The following is a 20,666-nucleotide window of genomic DNA, read 5'->3' on the forward strand; positions in this document are numbered from 1 at the left end:
AGTTCTGTTCGTCGTTTGACTGAGCGGGCACTTCACAACGATATAAGATAAACCAAAATGACACTGTACCAAGAGGAGACTGCACTTGTTACAAGAGCATCACGATACAATACAAATACAGACGACCTGCTCCCCTATGTCACTGATTACCAGAGAGCGGATTTTCAGGCATATGCCTTTTCGTTGGGAGTCGTACAGATGATGACTTTTGATGTTCTAAGCACGAGTCAGGTCGAAGGGGACCCATTAGTACCCTAATGTTAATGCCTATTTTGCCTTTTTTTTTATTAGTGGCTTTTTTGAAAATGGACGCCGGTAAGTGCCTAAATGGGCACTTTACTTGCTGTTTCGTGTTTATTTAATAGTTTTTGCAATGAAAAACGAGGACACGCTTTGCCGCGCTACGTCACAGAATGCAAGTGTCTTCCCCTGTGGCAGAAAATAGTTCTCGTTCAGAAAATAGAATATTTTTCGCCTGTATTCCTTGTACACGGTGCAACACCACGTCTGCCCTTGCAGGTGTGCTTTGTGGTGACCAGGGCATGGCTGTATAAACTACCCACAAAGTGTAATTAACTGACAGTTACATGGCTCTAAAAGTAACGAAATTACAGGAGAAGTTACCTAGACAGAAATGCACCTCAGTTAGTCAGTTACTCGTGAAATGTTATTGAGTTACTTTTCAGTTATTTCCAGCTACTCATTTTCAAGGTGACCATATGTAAAACTTTGACATACAGTGTATCATACGTAATACTTATTGAAAACAAACCTCTGGAATGACCGGCAACAGTCGCGCTGATAAAGCTGATAAATTTGTTCTTAACACCAGGACATTTTTAAGGTTATCATTGGAATCGCGTTCAACACCAGGACCTAACACACACATGGAAACTCGATCGAAGAAGTAACTTCCCTAAGTGTACAAGTTACTCGAAAAAGTAATGAAATTACAGTTACGGATACATGTTTCAGTAAGTATTTGGTTACAATAATTAGTTACGCAAAAAGTAGTTACTTACAGTAACTCAATTGCCTTTAATGAGTTACTTTACAGCTCTGGTAGTAAGATTTCTTCTCCCTGCGATATCCCTCACGAGTACCCGTGCTGGTACCGGCATGCATCGTCAAATCGGTCGACGTCGCGAGGCCGTTTTAGGCATGTAGGACAATTCGTAGACAGAATTTTACACCGGAACACGTTGAACTGGTGCTTGTTTTCTAGTGTCTTCACGCTTTCAATAAGAAGATGCGTGCACGGTGCTTTCCAAAAGAAAGAGTGCCATGCGATCAGAGCGGTTTTCTGGACGCCGAAATCTCCATAATATTTTCCTTCCTATTTCTCTTGTGACTTTATGGAATCTTTGCAGTGCAACCGAAGAATCACATCAAAATTTATAATTGGAGCATACTTTTTCTGAGCAGCAATTGCCACCGAAGTGCTCACGATAGAGTGACATGTTACCGTAAAGCAACCAATGCGCGCGGCATCGCTCGTAGTGCCGGTAGTGCAATATCGATAGTGCCTATTCCGAGAAAATTCACGCCTTTTTTGGGACATTATTAGTGCCTTTTTGGGCGCCTAAAACGCGTCTTTTTAGTGCCTTGAAATCCGCTCTCTGCTGATTACGTAACGCCGTCGCGCAAAGCATGGTGGTGGGCACCATCAGCTTTATCAGTCTATCAACCGATGCGTTTTTCCCAACAACATGAATAACACATAAATTAATGATAATGAATGGGAAAATTCGCCACATGAGGTGCGGTCCACTACCCCAAGGCACAATGGACAGAATGAGATGTGAGGTGATGAACAATGCTAAATAGGGGTCGATAGTCAGCCCACCACAACAAAATGCAACCTCGAACCGGTCTTCTCGTGACGTCATATGTTTGTAAACAGAGGGTCGTCTATAAGATAAGACACGCTCCAAGAAGTGGTGCGATAACTGCGTGTCACATTTCAAACCTGTTGCATCAATTGCATGAGCTGTACCCTGTATGGCGTCGCCATGGCGCCGCCTTCATGGCGTCGCCATGAAAACGGGAAACTACGCACTTCCGTTGCGAGGAGGAGGCGAGCCAAGAGGGAGAGGATCTCATATTTAAAGTGCCATAACTCCGTGATGCAGTTCGAAGGGGTTTCGACGAAGATGTTTGGCACCCATCTACATTTCAACCATAATTTCGTGTAATATTCGGAATTGGATTCACAACCACTGCAGAGCGCGCTCCGTCCACTCTTCCCCTCTCGCTCCGGAGCCTGTGCTAAACGGGTTTATAAGCCAAGAGAGCGTTGCGTGTGCACGTGATGTGTGCATTTTGCGTATGCAAAACGCCCCTAGGCCTCTGGTTGTCATTTAATGTTCCTTTCCGGAGCCGGTTTCTGATACGGCTGTCTGCAGACTTAAAAAGATTAATTTTGATTAATGATGCAGTCGCTATTTAACGCGCCCATGTTCAGCATTCGTACGGTGCCGGAATATTTGGACTGGTGCCCTGCGCACATAGCAGACGACGCCATCGGCCCTGTCGTCTGCTACAGAATATCCTATAGCGCAGGATATTCCTCATTGTGAGAAGAGCACGAAAAGACATGACGTTGGGCGCCCGCGCTCACCTGCCAGCAGAAAACTATGACGTTTTGCGCATCTTCGGCTGGTAGCGCATCTCTGGCTCTCACACTCCGGAAGGCCGCTCATGTGAATGCAGGGTTGGTGATCTCGAATGTTCCTTGCCCACCTCACTGCCCCCCGGGGGAGTGGGGTGACAGTACGACACCCGGGCAGAACTACGCGGGGGCAAACGCGTCACAGGACGACAGATGCTGCACGCAGTGCAAACGATACGTTCCATTTCTGGCTAAGAATCCTTTATGTCGGTAACAGAAATAGGCATCTTCAGGTTTGGAATGTGTTTTGTAGATCCGACAACCCGCCGTCTTTTTGTAGAGGTGACTGATCCACGGGTCATCCACATAAATCTAGTATGTTTCCTTATGGGGCTTATTCACATGACGTCACTCGCAGGGGAGAGCCACAGTCGCGCTAGCGGCTTTTTCGCCATGACGTGTCCGACGCCTCTGACCGGCATGACTTTCATCCGCGTGACATTCACCGTTAATTTGCTGTTTGAGTTCTTGCACTGTATTAACGTTACTTCTATCGTATCCCAGTGATTTCCATGTCTTCAATAGCACATGGCAGCGAACGAAAACCGAAGCCATATCATGGTGGCGATTTCGCCTTTTCGAAGTTAGCGCCCTCTGGAGGGTTTACGTCATTGAATAAACTCTATTGATTTGTCTGTAAAGAAGTACGTCGCAATGCATGATTTAACTTTCAAATCACGACCTACTACTATACGACCGACAACGGTGAGCTCTTTCACCACCACCACCACCCGCTCTGTTGACGACGACGAAGAGGTACGGAAGAGAGTAGCGTAGGCTTAGCAACAACCTAGTAGCCCTGTGTGTAGCAGACGAACGACGGTGGCAATGATGATAGTAGTGCACATGCCATTTCCTCTCCCCAATAATGCTATGTGGCGCTTGCAGCGGCCACTATGACCAGAGCTGTGCCTAATTCGTTACAAGTAACTCGTTACTTGGTAACTGTTACTTTTTTTTGTAACGAAGTAACGATTCAGTTACTTTTAAAAAAATGGTAATAGTAACGGAATCAGTTACAAAAATTGGTAACTCGTTACTGACGTTACTCGTTCCTTTTCTTCAGCGCGGGGGAGCACATTTCGGCACTCCGTGTGGCGCAATGCGTGGACCTGCGTGACCCACGACCACGTATGACTCAAAGTATTATAGCAGTCCCTCGCTGGATGTCCCTCGCTGGATGTCCCTCGCTCAGACCCAGCAAAAGGTCTATTATTATAATGACCCAGACTGTATACCCAAGACGCGACGCAGAGGGAACAAGACGAAACGAAGGGTCACTAATTACGTTGCCACGTGTGGCGATCCCAATAGCCTCTCACAGTAACCAGCGCATCGGTGGAGCGACTGTTCAGCTCAGCAGCAGATGTCTTCACACGAAAGAGAACGAAGATCACTGATATAAATTTCGAGTATCAGCTTCTTGTGAAGTGCAATTCCTCATTAATAAAGAGTTGAGGCAAGTGACGGCATGTTTGTTGGCTCCTTTATCTATGCGGCGGTAACGTAAAAGTAACTCGTTACCTGTGAGTAACGAGAACTCGCTACTTTTGTATGTTGGTAACGAGTAACGTATTCAGTTACTTTTTTCTGAAGTAACGAGTAAGTATGCGGTTTAAATGATAGATGAGACAGCATAAACGCACTGCCAGCCGGTTAAATGGTGTGCAAATAGAGGACGTTTTCTAATCTCTTTACATTGCAGTAGAAGTCCCTTGGCGACGACTCTTGAGGAGGGTTATCTCAGGGACGGTCGTTCTCAACTATGCGAAAGTCATATCTCATCGAACCGGTACACAGTACGTCCAATCGATAACATATCAGGCAACATGCGTTGAGAGGCGTCGCGGAAGTCGCGAGTTCTTGCACTTAAAATACGTCTGCCACCTGCGACGCTTCAGTGTTACTACACCGGCAGCGATGAATGCGTTTCTTCTGGTAACGTTGCTCCTGGCGGGAGGAGCAACCGCGGGGTTTGTGAAACTTCTCAGCGTTCCTAAACACGACGGCACGAACAGGGTTTGCCGACTGACGAGTAAGTCTGCCTTGGAAGATGCGATCCTCACGTCTCCAGTCCTGGTCGTTCGAGTCGTGGAAGATGTTGTCGAGACAGAGACAGGCTGCCTGGCCGACGATTACTTCCAGGTGAGGCGTCTCTTCGTCGCGTTAAATATTGTGGCTGGGAAGACTCGATTCTTTGAAGCTTTCGTGTGAAGTGCGTAATTAATCCTGGCTCATGTGAGCCAACTGCATTTGAGCGACAGTCTGCATTAAGGTCGCTCGAATTGATCACTCGTTGGACATTGCGCGAAGCATATTCTAATGACCATAGTTGTACAGGAGAGAGTACTCTGTCTGGAAATAAATTCCGAAAACAGAAGGGGGGTATATTTATTCCCGGCAGAAAAAGGCGTGAAAATCCCCGGCCGGCGCATCCTATTTTGGTAACGGGTAGCAGCTATACCGCAGAAAGTATTAATTTCTTGACAGAGATTTCAAATTTACATGTTTTGTTACGTGCCGGTAATGTGTAGCACCTAACCAACGTGTATCCTTCGACAGTATTTCTGGCAGGACTCCAGAGCGCAAGTGAAGTGCGCTCGGGTACCTATTTCTTCTTGTAATGACGTGCATTTTCCCGTGAGTCATGAAATTCGTTATCGCTTCCTTGACGTCAAGGCCGGCGTGCTCTATTGTTTGCCTAATACGTTGTTTGTCTCTCTTCGGGGTATCCAAACAGCGAGGAATTACGTGGATGGCAATATAGGACGGGACATTTATTTTATTATAGAAATAAATTGGAGCCACGGGGAAGTTTGGGTCCTGCTTTTTAATATATTCGATGTTGGGGTGCGCTTTCAGTGGTACCGTATTTGCAGTTTATATTTCGACTGCAATGGGCGCCCAAAACGCCGAAATCACATAGAAAATGTAGAAACGATAGAGGAAACGGGGCTGTAGCACTTTGACAGACTATTACGGTTCATTGCATCATGCACGCATAGGGTTGCGCGTCACCGCAAAACAGCAGACAGGCAGTTCATATTGGCGGACTTAGTTTGACAGTTCGCTGCTTGTAAACCCAGCGTAACAAGTTGTGCAGGTGACAGAGCTTCTTAATATTTTTAATTTGCCAACGCAAAATTACGGTAAAAGGTGTCGTACGGTTAAAGATACCGTAAAGCAGTAGAGTGGTAGGGAGCCTTAGGAAACCGTGAGTGCCCTCCAATTCCTTTTCCGTAACCCTTGCGCCAGTAAAGTCAAATCAAATAAAAAAATCCTTTTCCGCTATCAGCGTATAGCAATAGCTGATTGGCTGGTAGCGATACGGAAAAGGAATCTGAGGCTGTTCACGGTTTCCTAAAACTCCCCACAATCTACTCACTTCATCTATTCGATAGCCTGAGCCTTGAGTGCTCGTCACTGTTTTCGTCTCAATTGGGCAAACTTGTTAGTTTTATAGAATATTTAAAATTACGAGCAACACTGTGTCAGAGTAGTCACCAAATGCGCATTGCTTCTGGGGTACAGCGGCGAAACCACATTGCACGCAGACACTGTTCCTAAAGCGAAATAAGGTGGCTACGTAACCATAAGCAGATCAGCAGCAGATCGGTTGGGATCATAGATCACGGTTGCTTGAATAATTAGTCGTTATTTCCCACCAAGCGTCGAACCGAGCCATTTTACCGCAATTTTGCTAGCAAATTAAAAATGCTAAGTGTTCTCTGTCACATGTATAATTTCTTGTGCTGTGTTCAGCATCCGTTGATAGCACAGCAACGGAACGGAGACTGGTGAGGGAACCAGTGAATAGTTCCGTTCAGTACCCATTTATTATCATTTGTTGACGACTGTTGCAGGTCACCGCCCAGTTCATGATGCACAGAGAGGTGCAGTTTTGTAACATCCTTGTTGATCCCATCAAGGAACAGCACGCAGGTACTATTTCTTTTCTGCTCCAGTACTGCTTAGACTAGATCTCTTAGCATTTTCGCGACTGTGGAAATAGGTGGGGGAAAAAGAATTGTTCCACGGAGCTGTGCATATAGGCATGGTGTACGTTCACTTTACCCATTTTTGACTCCAGCGGCCGTGGGCGACGTTTACATCTACCGCAACGGAAAGCAGTTCCCATACTACGGCAAGCGATCCGCTGAGACTCTCTACGGCGCTATTCGAGAGGTTGGTATGTCACCCTCTCAAGAATAGGTTTTTATGTTTGAGTTTTAAGTGAGACTCCGCGACAAAATCACCAGAAAGGTTGTGGTATATCCGTAACCTTTGGGATGTCAGGAACATGTCTACGAAATATTTAGTTCCAAAACTGCGCACATTTTACTCAAACATATTATTACGAAGCTCGCGCTTCGCCTTTGTGGAGCGAGAGTTCGCTGAAAGAAACACGCCGCTGACATGATCCGGCAAGGGATAATGCAGGCTTGGAAGCAGATGACAATGCTGGGTGACGTCCCGGAATCCTCCTTCCTACAAACCGCCAATACATATATATGTACGGAGCTTCATAGGGCATGATGCATAGGGCATGATGTGGGAAGCTTGCGCTTGTCCCATCCTACAGTTGGCAATAGAAGGTAGTTCGCCTGCTTGATGACAATACACACGGAGCTCTGTTTTCCGTTCTTCGCATTTCGATTTGCTATGGTAATCTTTTACAAATTAATTACTGGCACAAAATAAATACCAATGTGAATGTTTGTATGATGCTCACACAATTGTTTTCGAATCCTTGCAAAGTCTCCCTTTAGCCACTTTTGAACTGCTAGCATTGCCTCCTCGAATCAGAGCGGATCAAGTAGGAAATGTGCGCACTGGGTAGGCCCCTTTACACTTATTCCAACTCTAGCCTACATTCTGGGCAACAACCCAGAGTAGCTTTAATGATCTCAAAGGCGGCATAACAAATTTTAAAAGAGCGGGGTTGCAGAATGTCGACGGTGTGTATGAAGCACTCGAATGACGAGATAGCGCGCAGATAAGTCGACGTAGCCTTCGACCGAGGGTCGGATGACAGTGCAGAAAAGTCCATGGGGATTTGTCGACGTTGTCTTCGAGACAGGATCATAACCCTAGTATGTGTTTTCCTATTCTCCCTGTACAGGCGACCGAGAGCCAGATCAAGGTGATCACGGGCAAGCTCGACAAGTCCGCCTTCGACCAAGTTCAACAAGCCAAGGTTGTTGGATTCTTTATGAAAGGATCCCCCGGTATGTTTTTCTTTGCTGTAAGATGCTATTCGACGGGGCTACGTCCCATAGAAGCTCTTCGGGATACTGTTTCATCATAGTCGCCTTACTTTTTTCCTCTAGAATATGCCGCATATGAAGATGCATGGGCTTCCATAGGCGCGTCAGTCCCATTCTATGTTGTCCACGACAGACTTGTAAGTCATTGGTCACCTCTGCAAACAATTCAGTAATAGCGTGATTTGTTTTACATCTGACCCTCAAGGACCAGGTTTTAGGGCGGGCGTTGTTGCAGTTATTATGAACCAAAACTGTAGTCTAAATCAACGAGTTTATTTTTTTAAAGGTTGCAAAGCACATGAAGCTCAACATGGTAGGACAAGTCGCGATCTATCAGCCATTTGTGAAGCAGCCTGTGATCTGCCCAACGAATGTAGGTTTTCTGCACGTCGGTTGTTGCCAAGGTCTTAACAGCGATCACTTCCACTTATCTTAATTTTTCTAGCCTGCCAGCCTTCCGGATATTTTGACGTTCGTCAAGCAACACAGACGAACTGGACTAAACATTTTGGACGACTACAACTTGCACGATCCGGAGGTAAGGATGTGATTAACCCTATGAATACAAAGCACACGATTAAACATTTAATCTGTTCGGCTTAGAAACCAATCGGGGTAATCTGGATACCGTTTAACGGCGTCTGGATACCGAGACAACTGTCACAACCATTCAGCGCGTGGGCGGAGACGCGATACCTCTAGTCAGTTCCTTTTTTACGACTGTAGCGTCATTATTCGGCCATAAGTCAGCAGTACGTTGTTTTCCTTTTAAAAACTCTAGAGGCAGGCTTGGACACTTTGAAGGGTACCGACGTGAACGTTTTTTTTCTTTTTTTCATGAAACACATACCTGCGTAGGCCCTTCCACATGGTCAAACGAGTAATTCCTTTCTGAGCTTGAACATTTAAATCGCTGACCACAAAACCGCGCACCCATGGTTCATTTGGGGCGAACCCCAGAATTTGCAGAAGATGTATCGTATACGCAGTTAAAAATATTTTGAAGTGAAGGTCTTTTACGCGACACGACCAACGGGATAGAGATACGTACCCTCTCCATCTCGTTCGACACGACACTTCTCCGACAACGAGCCGAGTGAAACCTGCGCTTACGTCGGAATGTTGCCTGAGCCGACGACAAGCCACTTTTCTTTCCTAGTCAGTTTTCTCAGCGTTCACTACTACTCGGCCGTCACGTGTTCAAGTAGAGCGCGTTGGTAGACGAAGAGGACGTATAAGGTTCGAATATAATCTGTGTGTGAGGAGGGGTACAGGGACATCGACAGTTCACGGATACTATCCGCGGCATGCGAGCTCCGTAGCTCGTGCTATGTCCAAAAGACCAGCGGCATGTTCGAGTGGAGTCCGCTCGTTGCTGGATCCTCTGGTGGTCTTGCTGAAGACCGGGAGACGTTATAGGTTCGGATTCCAACCAGCTATTGTACTGTCTGAAGTTTCCCCTGGATTTTCCGGCAGACTCTTCAGGCGAATGCCGTCACAATTCCCCCTGAAGTCTGCCCGGGACGCATATTACCCCCCCCCCCCCTCGTGTCCTAATCTTCCCCGCTACCGTCTCTCAATCTGTCCACGACTGTACGCCTCGTATAGCCAGAGTTGCCTTGCGACGCAAACACGGAATTCAAAATATGTTTAAATGTCCAAGATAACGCTTGTGCAAGTGACTAAGTCTACTAAGTGAATAGTTCTCCTCTTTGCTCGTCTCTCAACGTTCTCCTCAGTTGCTTTCCACGTTGTTCCAGAAGCGTGCACTGCCGCGTTTTAGTTCATGGCTCCTTTATATCGATATTACAGTTTTAAGCATTTTCTGCATAATTTAGATGAACGACTACAGCCGCATCAACCTGCTGGCCATAGCTGAAGTAACCACCACCAAGGGGGCCTACATGCACCGCCTCTTGAGTCGGATCATGAGGAACCAATCCACCGTCGACCTGAACCTCTTCAACATCGTCTGGATTGACCCCCACCATTTTCCCATCGTCCACGCCGTAAGTGAAACGTGCCATGAAACGTGCAGTAGCGCTACCTTTGTCACGTGGCGAATTTACCCATTCATCATCCACAATCATCATCATCATATTTGTTGTTGCCGTTGTCGTCGTCGTAAGTTGCTTCTATCGTAGGTGTCATCTAACGTAGCGCAGTGAACGCTCCATGGCAAACTTCGTGCTTGAGGAGTCTAAGGGTACATTTATGCTGCAGCATCGCTGCTGGCACATGGCACATCGCTGTTTGGCGATGACGAAACAAACACATGTATCTCTGTGGGCGCGTTCATGCTGCAGCATCGCTGCTTGCCAAAGATGCACGCCATGATCATCGCCACAACAATGCTGCCAAACATGTTTGAACATGCCCGGGGACTACCTGACTTCTGGCGATGACAGGTCAAACACAGAGCTTTCTGTTGGTGCATTTACCCTGCAGCCTGGCTGCTCGCTTATCCTCGCCGCTGCTTGCCGCTCTGCTCGCTGCACCTAGGAATGTAAACATGTTTGTCTTCCTGGTATCATTGATGACTGGCGTCTTGAAATCCGACCTGCGATTGGTTGTGATGAAGTCGGTTTCCTCCTTCCCACTTTTCCTCGTTTCCATCCTTCCACAGTGAACGCTGCTAGGCGACTGATATAGCGAAAGCGAGCAGCATCTTGAGCAATCTGCAGGGTAAACGCACCCTAGCGGTTATGCGAGCAGCGATGTGCTTGAAGCTGCAGCGAGCAGCGATGCTGCAGCATAAATGTACCCTAAGGCGCATGCAAGCAAGCAAGCAAGCACTTCTGAGGATGGAAAATTACGTGATAAATAATTTGTGTGCGCGGTGAATACACGAGATAAAAGCAGAGAAATGTACCGTGGCGCAGTCTATTCAGTCCATTTGGGCCTGCGCAGAAGGACTCGTCCAGGAATGTCGTTCCTTCACAGCACTGCACGGTTCGCTGTACGCAATCATAATGTACGGTTGTGTTGACTAAGTTGTAAAACTCTTAACATTTACCTTTTTTGGGTATCCTTCAGAATCCTTTCATTCTCAGGTAATGGACCAGCATGGCCTTACTGGCAAGCTACCAGTCTTCGGAACCTACAACAAAACCACGGTAAGAGCGCCGTGTTTTCGAAACCACGGAAGACTACGCGTATTCTCAGGTCCATTTTGGATTTTGTAATTACTACTTTTCCTATCACGCGCAGGGCAAGAAAATCTGGTTTGACGTGGACAAACTGAACATGACCGGCGATAAGCTTGCTGATGATGAAAACGCGAGGCTGATACTGGAATGGATGAAGCTCCTTGCAGCAGGACGCCCAGCTCCGAGTACGTTATACTGATATCGTACGTTATACTCATATCGTACACAGTTCCAAGTACATTTGTGCTCTTTGTTTCAACTGCTTAATTATTCCGTTTCAGGTCGTCGCTGGTTCTCCGCCGTGCCTGCTTCCCAGACCGTAGCTGAAGGTTCCGACGTAATTCTGGAATGCGCTGTAGAACAGCCATTCGGTGACTGCCTCTGGATGAAGAACGGGCGCAACATCGGTTTCAGTTTGAACAGACTGCCTCATTTATCATGGAAGGGTAACAACCTCGGTGGCGATTGTGGCCTCATCATCGCTGGTGTCAAGAAGGGACGCGACGACGGCTCCTGGGTCTGTGAAGTGACCGGCGACTCTGATCATGACACCATCACATCGCCTGCTGCCCAGCTTATCATTGAAGGTAACAGTTCCTCTCCGCGCAGGAACATTTCATGTGGTGATCGTTGCTTGCATTAGGCAGTCCACGGCAATGCTTTACACTATTTGAGCGACGCGGTGAACTTTCTCCATAAACACGAGTTCTCTCTTCATAAACATATCCATGCTGCAAGACAGCAAGAGGTAGCCATGAACTTCGTAGAACTGAATGGGATTGCAGTTAAAAATGTATGGAGATTGTGCATCCTCCAGTGTGCTTCAGCTCAGTTGTCAAGTTAACACTATAGAATAGACCGCCAGGGGTTGGTGTGGTTAATGATGCTGTGATGACAGCAAAAAGAATACGCGAGCGAGAAAATGACTATGAAATGATTAAAGCAGTTCGCGGGTGTGCAAAATTTTCGTAGGCTCCACGGTTCGCTATACGGTCCATTGTTTTGTACTGACGTCACGTGTTGAAACCTTCCCTCCAGTTAGATGCTCTGCACCTGTTGGATCTCGTACCAAAAACAGTCTATCGAAAGCTACACATGCATGCGCTATGAACTCCATTCTGCTATTCACTTTGCATCGAAACGCACATTCGCCGTAAGTAGTGTTGGAACCGGGCGGTATCCAGAAACATCTGCTTTTTCGGTACTGGAGGAGGATACTGCAAACGTACTTTTGGCGCGTCGCGAAGCAAAACTGTGAATAATTTCGAGTCAATTGCCAGCACTGGTTTGAACGACCAGTGCCCCTTTTTTCGTGTTTGTCCTAAGCCGACCCCTAAACGTCCTAAGAGCGCGTTGCCCGGGAGAAGATAGTAGTCTAGGAGATGGAAGATGGCGGCCGCGGCCGCTGTCGTAGGTCATTACCCATACTGTGAGCGATGTTATCGCACGCAACAGAATTAAAGCAATGATAACTTCACCAAGACAAACACTCGTGCTTGGCTAAATGAAACTTTTTTGGTGCCTTCGATCTAACATACCTTTCTCTTCAACAGATGCTCCAAAAGAAGAGTTCTAAGTCCGTCCCATGCAAGAACATTCCTGACCTTTGTTCTGTCTTCATCAGTGCAGGAAGTTGTATTTATCCATTGCAATAAACGTGTTTAACGTAGACTTGCGGTACGTAGTGCGTGCCATGACCGGCAAGACCGGGTCACGAAATCGGAATTACTGCTTGCGACACGGTTGTCTGAAATCAGCACCCCGTGGTTAAACCATATAAAATATGCAAGTTTCGCAAGGTCGTTTATTTTGAGTAAGAAACACGTGCAGCATATGGTCCACCTTTAAATTGAATATTGGAGCAACATGTTCGAGGGCAATCAAGGAAATATAGGCTGCAGAACTACTGACAGGCGATTTTAGACAACCGTGTCGCGAGCAGTATGTAGCATCTTCGCCGCCTAAAGACTACGAGCGCCCAGCTCGCTGGAGCGAGCGACGACGAGCGCTCAGCTGACCCGAGCGCGAGCGCCTGGAATTAAATCACTTTTCAGTTCTGATGCAGTAATGCACAGTCGCACGGAACGAAAAGACATGCTAAGAAGGGATGAAACTACATTACCGGGAGGGGTGATGTTTTTCTATTATGTTTTCATCTTTCCATTTTTCTTTCATTTAGGGGATCTTTGTGGCAGCAGCAGAATTCGTCAGGTGACTAATTCAATATCTTCTGTAACTCAGTGCATTATATTGTCTACAAGAATGTACACTTATAGTTTTGACTTAATCAACATTTACAACAAGACGTTCCTTCCGACGGATTACCATTTTTTCTTTTTTCTTTTGTCGACGAGGAATTCCTCCCTTGATTCGCGACCTCACTGCGCCGGATCCGGTGAGTATGGAGGGTGCGGGATGGGTTCAGAAGAGCCCCGCCGATAGCGCGCGATGTGCGTGGCCGAGCGTTATCGTCAGTCATTTTTCTAGGTGCCCCACCCTCGCTCACGCTTGACGACACCTCTTACTGGCTACAAGTAGTCTGAGCCACGTGTTGGGGTATTTAAAAAGAAATTGCAGACTACCACGGAAGGCGTTGCGATTTCCAGCGGCAGCTGTTATACACACGGGCAGCGCTAACCGCGGTTAAAGCAACCCCGCCACCTTCATACGGCCGACCGAACCCAGGTCATGCTGCTAACCGCGGTCATGGGAAAACGAGCTTGGCAACTTCAGATTCGCGAGGTAACCAGGGTTTCGAGATTCCGATCTCCCGACGTCAATACGCGTGTAATGAAATTCCCCGAAATAATCATGCGCTCAAACGAAAGCTTGATGACTCGGGAAAACATGATTTACAACCCCAAACTGCGGGAACAAGCGAGCCCTGATATAAAACAGATGGCTCTCCCTCGAATATGTTGTGGCATGCAGTCGGCTCATCCTCTAAAGCTCGATGACCCAATTTCTCGAAAGGCATGATTTACAACCTCCATACCATGGGTGTACGCAGTGCCGGATTTACAGTGGTCGGGGCCCGGGGCAGCGTACATGGTGGGGACCCTTCTGAACGATCAGTACTTCTCTCGATGCTTCATGAGTGTAAATTATGGACGTACAGATGCCTGACATCGGTGCGAATATTCCGTGCGATATACACGTATATGAAAAGTTCAATGTCCAGCAGTTGGTTCGTTTATTACCACACAGTTTTCAGAATGAGTACTTCACATTAGGTTTTACAGTGAACATCTTTTAAGATGTCGTATCTACTATCTTGCAACCTATTCAAGACCACATTACGCTGCTAGCGCAAACTGGAACCTGCGTTGACTTCTTTACTCAAAAATCTGTAATGAGCTCTGTAAGATCAAGCTGTTTAAGAATGTCCCTTTGCATAAGAATGACAAGGTGTCTGCTCTGCGTCATGGTTGCCCAATGACTGTTCTTTATGAGCTTCAGTATCGAAAATGAGCGCTCACAGGAACTGCTGCTGAGGATCTATATGAAGAGCAAACTCTACATAACCGTGTGTTCATAAGAGCGACATTACCCCAGAAGCGGAAGGTGCGAAAAGCGTAATAGCTTTCTGCTGTCACGCGAGCGCTCAACGTCGTGTCTTCACGTACACTGCTAACCGTGAGGAATATCTTGCTACACAGCCACAACATATTCCGTAGCAGACGACAGGAAAACACGCTGACGGTGTCGTCTGCTAAATGCGCAGTACGCCACTCCCGATATTCCGCACCGTGTGAATGCTCAACATAACACGGGACGGAACTTCGGCTCTGTGAGCAGTGTTTTCTCTGTTTTTTCCACTAGAATATTCCGTGAGGATGTCACTCGTGTGAATACACGGTAAGGGAAAACTTCCTTCACTCCTTTCTCCATGATCAGTGCGTAGAGGAAAGATCCTCGGCTGCCGACCTCGTCTTGCAAAAATGCCTTAGCACAGAGGCTGAAGCGTATACCTCCAGGATGCAGATTTCTCCAAGGAGATACCGAACCAGGACGATAGCCATGCGGACAGCCGTTGGTCAAGAGGAGATAAATTGATTCGAGGGCAGGAGAAAGTTCTCTCTCCGGAATTTCTATGAAGTGCCACTAAACCGTGCTTCAGGGGCAGTTACGTAGCCTGGTGAGGTCAGCTGTATACTGGATCGTCAATTGCCGCTTTCTTACTGCAGTAAATTCCCTCGTTCCAGTTACATCTTCCCCAACCATGCGGTATAGTGATCGAACGCTTCACGCCTTCAGGTCAAAGCATGTTCAGGTCACTGTTCAGGTCTATCTGTGGACTTTGTAACGTTTTGCTATTCTTGTCCACTCTGTCAAAAATATCGTCCCAAAGCGCCGCATTAATTCCCAAGTCAATGACACCGCCGGTTTTAAAGCGCACATCAGCCATTTCATCTCGTTTGCTAGTAATAACGTAGAGGCGTTTTAAGGACGTAACGACGTTTAACGACTTTTAAAGACGTAATAACGTTAGTAGTACTTAGTCTGGTCCTATAAGCGGGGGGGGGGGGCGAAACTACGACACCCCTGCCCTGAGCCCTGCGCATATTTTTCCCAGCGCGGCGCGTGTGCGGAGGGTTATCCGCGCGATTATAACATGCAGAGACATGCAAAGAAGGGTCATACACAAAAAGTACAAGTGAAAATATATTTATTAATGCCAATTGTAATGCCAATCAAGTTGAGATATATTTATTAAAGCCAATAGTGCTGGGAATTGTGCCAATTGTGATGCCAATCAGGTGAAGGAGAAAAACCCAGCCGAAAAACCTTCACCACCTGTAACAGGGGCGACGCTCGGGTGGAGGGCTGCTGTGGTGGGCGGAGCGTGACCGGAGGGCTGCGTGCGCGCTTACCCTTCAGCCTGGCCCGACTTCTTTCGTAATTTTTCAATCTGAAGAATTCAATCGCAATTGTTTTTTCAGCGACAACAGGTGTGCAGTACGCTGTTTACATGCAAAGGATAGCCATACACAAAAGTGCAAGTGAAAATATATGTAATAAAGTCATCAGAAATTATGTTATGACTCTGTGTGAAGGAGAAAAACTTAGCCAAAAAATCTGATGCAATAGCATTGAAGGGGTATCACAATTTTTTATTAGTGATAATCACGCAAGTTTTCAATTAAGTAGAAGGAGTAGCACATTTTAATCAAAGATATTTTTAATCAATACGATTACAAACAAAATTAAAAGTTTTATTATAAAAAGTCTAACATGACCGCCTTAGTAGAGTTTTAATTACAAAGTTCTGACAGATGTACGTAACTTCATGCACAACAGCTAATATTCCATTACGACACATTTAATCAAAGAAGATTTTTTAATCAATATGATTACAATCAAAATTAAAAGTTTTATTATAAAGTATTATTATACGTGACTACCATAGTGGAGCTTTAATTACAAGTGCCGATAGTTAATTGTGGACAGCAGAGAACCTGGAAGACCACGGGACACGAACAGAAGAGGAAATAAAATCTATAAGACTACAAAGAAGATATTCTTAATCAAAACAACAGAGGAGGAGAATAATCTATCATTTTAAATATCATAAAATCATCCTCGTGACTTAATCTAGTCGAACCCAATACAATTTTCATTCTAAGGGACACTACAAACCTTACTTTGTTTTATCAACCCAGATAATATATTAAAAAATGAACTTCACCGCATAGCACGCTCCTAGCCAACAACCAGCTCTAATAATATCTGCCCTGATTTGTTGAAGACGGGAGGCGTACACATGTTTTGTGACAGTTATGAACATTTTCGAGCGCAATAGGGAATCTAAGTTGATTATTCCAACATTACACAATTAACCAATTTCTTATTAAGTGAACAGCATAGACGTAAGGAAAAACGAGAAACAAAACGATCAACAGCTAATAGAGAACCAAAACCCATCACGTAAACAAGAGGTACACAAATGATTAATAATTGAAAAACAATCTATCAAAAAGGAGAAACATACACGCACTTAACACTGAACAGCAGAGAAACACTCTAAATGGCACATCTGCCAACGTATAAACAACAGACACATGCAGGAAAATAATTGAAAAATAATCTATCAAAACGATAAACATGCAGGGATGAATAGCAGAAAAACACTTTGATGCACATGATGAATTTAATACAGCACAGAGCTAACGCTGAATAGCAGAGAAACACTCTAAACGGCGCATCTGCCAACGTGTAAACAACAGACAAGAAAATATTATTGAAACAAGATCAATAGCTAATAGAGAGCCAAAATCCAACACGTAAACAAGAGGTACATAAAGGATAAATAGTTGAAGAACAATCTATCAAAACGAGAAACATGCACGCACGAATAGCAGAGAAACACTCTAAACAGCGCATCTGCCAACGTGTAAACAACAGACACATGCAGGAAAATATTTGAAAAACATTCTATCAAAACGATAAACATGCACGGATGAATAGCAGAGAAAGGAAGTTCTGACAGCTGTATGTAATTAACTGTGAACAGCAGAGACCCTGGAAGACCACGGGACACGAACACAAGAGGAAATAAAATCTATAACACTACAAAGAAGTTATTCTTAATCAAAACAACAGAGGAGAATAATTTATCATTTTAAATATCATTAAATCATCCTGGTGACTTAATCTAGTCGAACCCAATACAATTTTCACTAAAAACCTTACTTTGTTTTACCAACACAGAAAATATATAAAAAAATGAACTTCACCGCATAGCACGCTCCTAGCCAACAAACAGAACTAATGATATCTGCCCTGATTTCTTGAAGACGGAAGGCGTACACCTGTTTTGTGACAGTTATGAACATTTCGAGCGCAATAGGGAAAGTTGATTATTCCAACGTTACACAATTAACCAATTTCTCATTAAGTGAACAGCATAGACGTAAGGAAATAGCGAGAAACAAAACGATCAACAGCTAATAGAGAGCCAAACCTGCGCACCATCCAACACATAGAGAAATAATAGCTAATCAATCTATCAAAAGGAGAAATATTACATTATAGCACAAACTTAACGCTGAAGAACAGAGGAACACTCTAAGCGGCGACACGTAAACAACAACAGAGGAAATAATCTATCATTGAACCATCATAAAATCGAACAATATACAATTTTCATTCTAACAAACACTACGAACCTTGATGGAGGTATCCAAGACATAGAAACTATGCACTGTTTTAATCTCTTTTTTCACTCTTTTCCTCACAACCGGGAGACTGTATGCTTTATCACTCAAAGGGTTGGGGGCTGTATTCATTCGTCCAGCAAACAGGACGTTCTAGAGGTCAGGTAAGATAGTTCAAAGGCGATATGTGCAGCGCAAATAGATGTCGATATTACTCGTTGGGATCGCTATCTTTTCGCATCCTTTCTTTGAAACCGAAATCTTTCGTCAAAGTGTTTGACAAATCGACTAAGTTTGTACAGATCCGATATTGTTATTGAACATGTAGAGAAAGTCCAAATTATTATTAAATGGTAGCAACAATACTCAATCCAAAAAGGAGAAACAAATTTAATTACCTCAATTTTTGTAATATCTTGCAACAGAAAGTTCTAATGAATCACACAGAAAAATCAAATGTGAAACACAACTCAGAAATATGAGGCATTCCCAACTCAGAGATTATTTTGACTTATCTCAATAGAGTGAACAATTGAAACAAATACGACACAATTAATACATCATGCATACATAATGTCCAATTCATAGAATATCAGTCGAACCTGAAACAAAACAATAATTAATTCAGACAAATAATTTCTAAGCAAGCAGCGTGAATACACCATAGAATCTGTACAGAAACTTGTCATTTCCAATGAATAAACATGATCAACTAGTGGATTCAAGCGATAAAGTGTGATGAAACCCGACGACCCCCAACACCAAGAGCAAGTTAGGGAGGGACGGGCTCTAGTATGGCCTTGTACATAGAATCATTGAAAGCGCACATTTTTTCTCGCATCACATCTTTTTGTAAATCAATTTCCATAATTCTCATGGCATGTGGATATTAATAACATACTAAAAAAATTTAATCAATAAAATGATCATGGATATGCTTTTAATTAAGTGTAGACGCGCACTTGAAAACAGAAGAAACAATTGTTCTACATTGAAAAGATGGACAGATTTTGTACTCGATACCATAAGTCATGGGAGGACATGATAAAACACTGCTTCGAAAAGGAAGAGCCGCGAAACGATTCCATTATCGCTGCATTTCAATACGTCCTAGACATGGTCGTATTCGGAGATATGGTACAAACTACAGAACTGAAGATGCAATAATTTATATGCCGAATCTACAATACTTATAAAAATATCTGCACATCAACGTCGGAAGGGCCACTGGGATTGATGGCGGAGTTTTTAACCAGATGTAATTGTAATCATTGCAATGGGCATTGCGTTCATCAAGAAAGCAGTCAGATCAAATTATCATATACAAGGGGTCTATATCGCACGGTTCATTACGGATTTGTTGAAATTACACATATCCGAGGTGGAAAGTACATAAAATCTTATCATGTGATATGTTCCACTACCACGGCAACGCAATTATTTTATTCTACCAGTCAGTGATGTCGAATGAACAGAAGTTCATTATTGTCGTGCAAGGTCTGATGTATCATCACTTATTGAAACTCAACAAACATATCAATTTTCATCTAATACTCTCTTGTACGCCATTCAAGAATCTTCATACAAAGAAAGGAAACATCAATAAGAGACTGCGCAAGTTCATCGCGACAAAGTGCAAGTTGTTGAAGCAATACAAACACGGCGACAACATATCACCCGCGTTAATCAACGCTGGATTCAAGCGCCCAATAATCAGAATAAACTACTTGATATCTTCGGAATTCATGAATCAAGACAACAAACGAAAACTCCAGAGTTTGGAAAAGAATTGTAATTTATCGGAATAAACAAGCATATAATTGAAATAATAATTGTATTCTTTGTCATCATTGTAATGTATTCTACACATCGCAACGAAAACAGCTTATGATTAGATTGAAGATTGCTAAGGAGACGAATATTCCACACTGTGTGTAAAAATTCGCATATGGAATGAGACCTGACCATCAAATAGGTTTTACCCGACTACACTCTGTACAAGTTCAACATCCGAAGGAAAAAATTGTAGAAGGATCGGTCATTGAAATTTAGAGGCATGATACATCAGTCTATGATTACAAAAAGGACCACTAATCTCCTGTGAAAACTTATCATATTTCATGAATTAAATTCCACAGTGCATGTATATTTCTCAATCAGTTGCACTAGCCCAGACGTAGTAACAGAAGAAGAAAAGGCGTCTTTGACAAACAACCCGATTGGAGTGTGGAATAAATAAATAAATATTTTCGTCAACGCAGTTGTCCGTTTGTATAACTGGATAGGAAAACTGAGCCGTCCAAGATAGGCAAAACGGGAAATAAGACAAGATAACTGATTGCGGCGGGATAAGTCAAAGCGTTCGCGTGGATTGATATTTTCTATATACACTATAACATAATGCGAATTCTTTATGTCGTGG

General features: G+C 44.4%; 1 protein-coding gene across 1 annotated transcript; it reads left to right on the top strand.

Annotated features, from left to right (window-relative positions):
* Positions 1 to 4,529: 4,529 nt before the first annotated feature.
* On the top strand, positions 4,530 to 12,758 carry LOC135385428 (calsequestrin-2-like). Its single transcript, XM_064614736.1, has 12 exons — positions 4,530 to 4,816; positions 6,535 to 6,613; positions 6,762 to 6,856; positions 7,794 to 7,899; positions 8,002 to 8,075; positions 8,225 to 8,311; positions 8,384 to 8,476; positions 9,777 to 9,947; positions 10,992 to 11,054; positions 11,149 to 11,272; positions 11,369 to 11,674; positions 12,641 to 12,758. The coding sequence occupies exons 1-12, from the start codon at positions 4,592 to 4,594 to the stop codon at positions 12,661 to 12,663; spliced, it is 1,446 nt and encodes a 481-aa protein (XP_064470806.1). The 5' UTR covers positions 4,530 to 4,591; the 3' UTR covers positions 12,664 to 12,758.
* Positions 12,759 to 20,666: the final 7,908 nt, after the last annotated feature.

Source organism: Ornithodoros turicata, chromosome 2, assembly GCF_037126465.1.
Source record: "Ornithodoros turicata isolate Travis chromosome 2, ASM3712646v1, whole genome shotgun sequence".
Taxonomy (NCBI): domain Eukaryota; kingdom Metazoa; phylum Arthropoda; class Arachnida; order Ixodida; family Argasidae; genus Ornithodoros; species Ornithodoros turicata.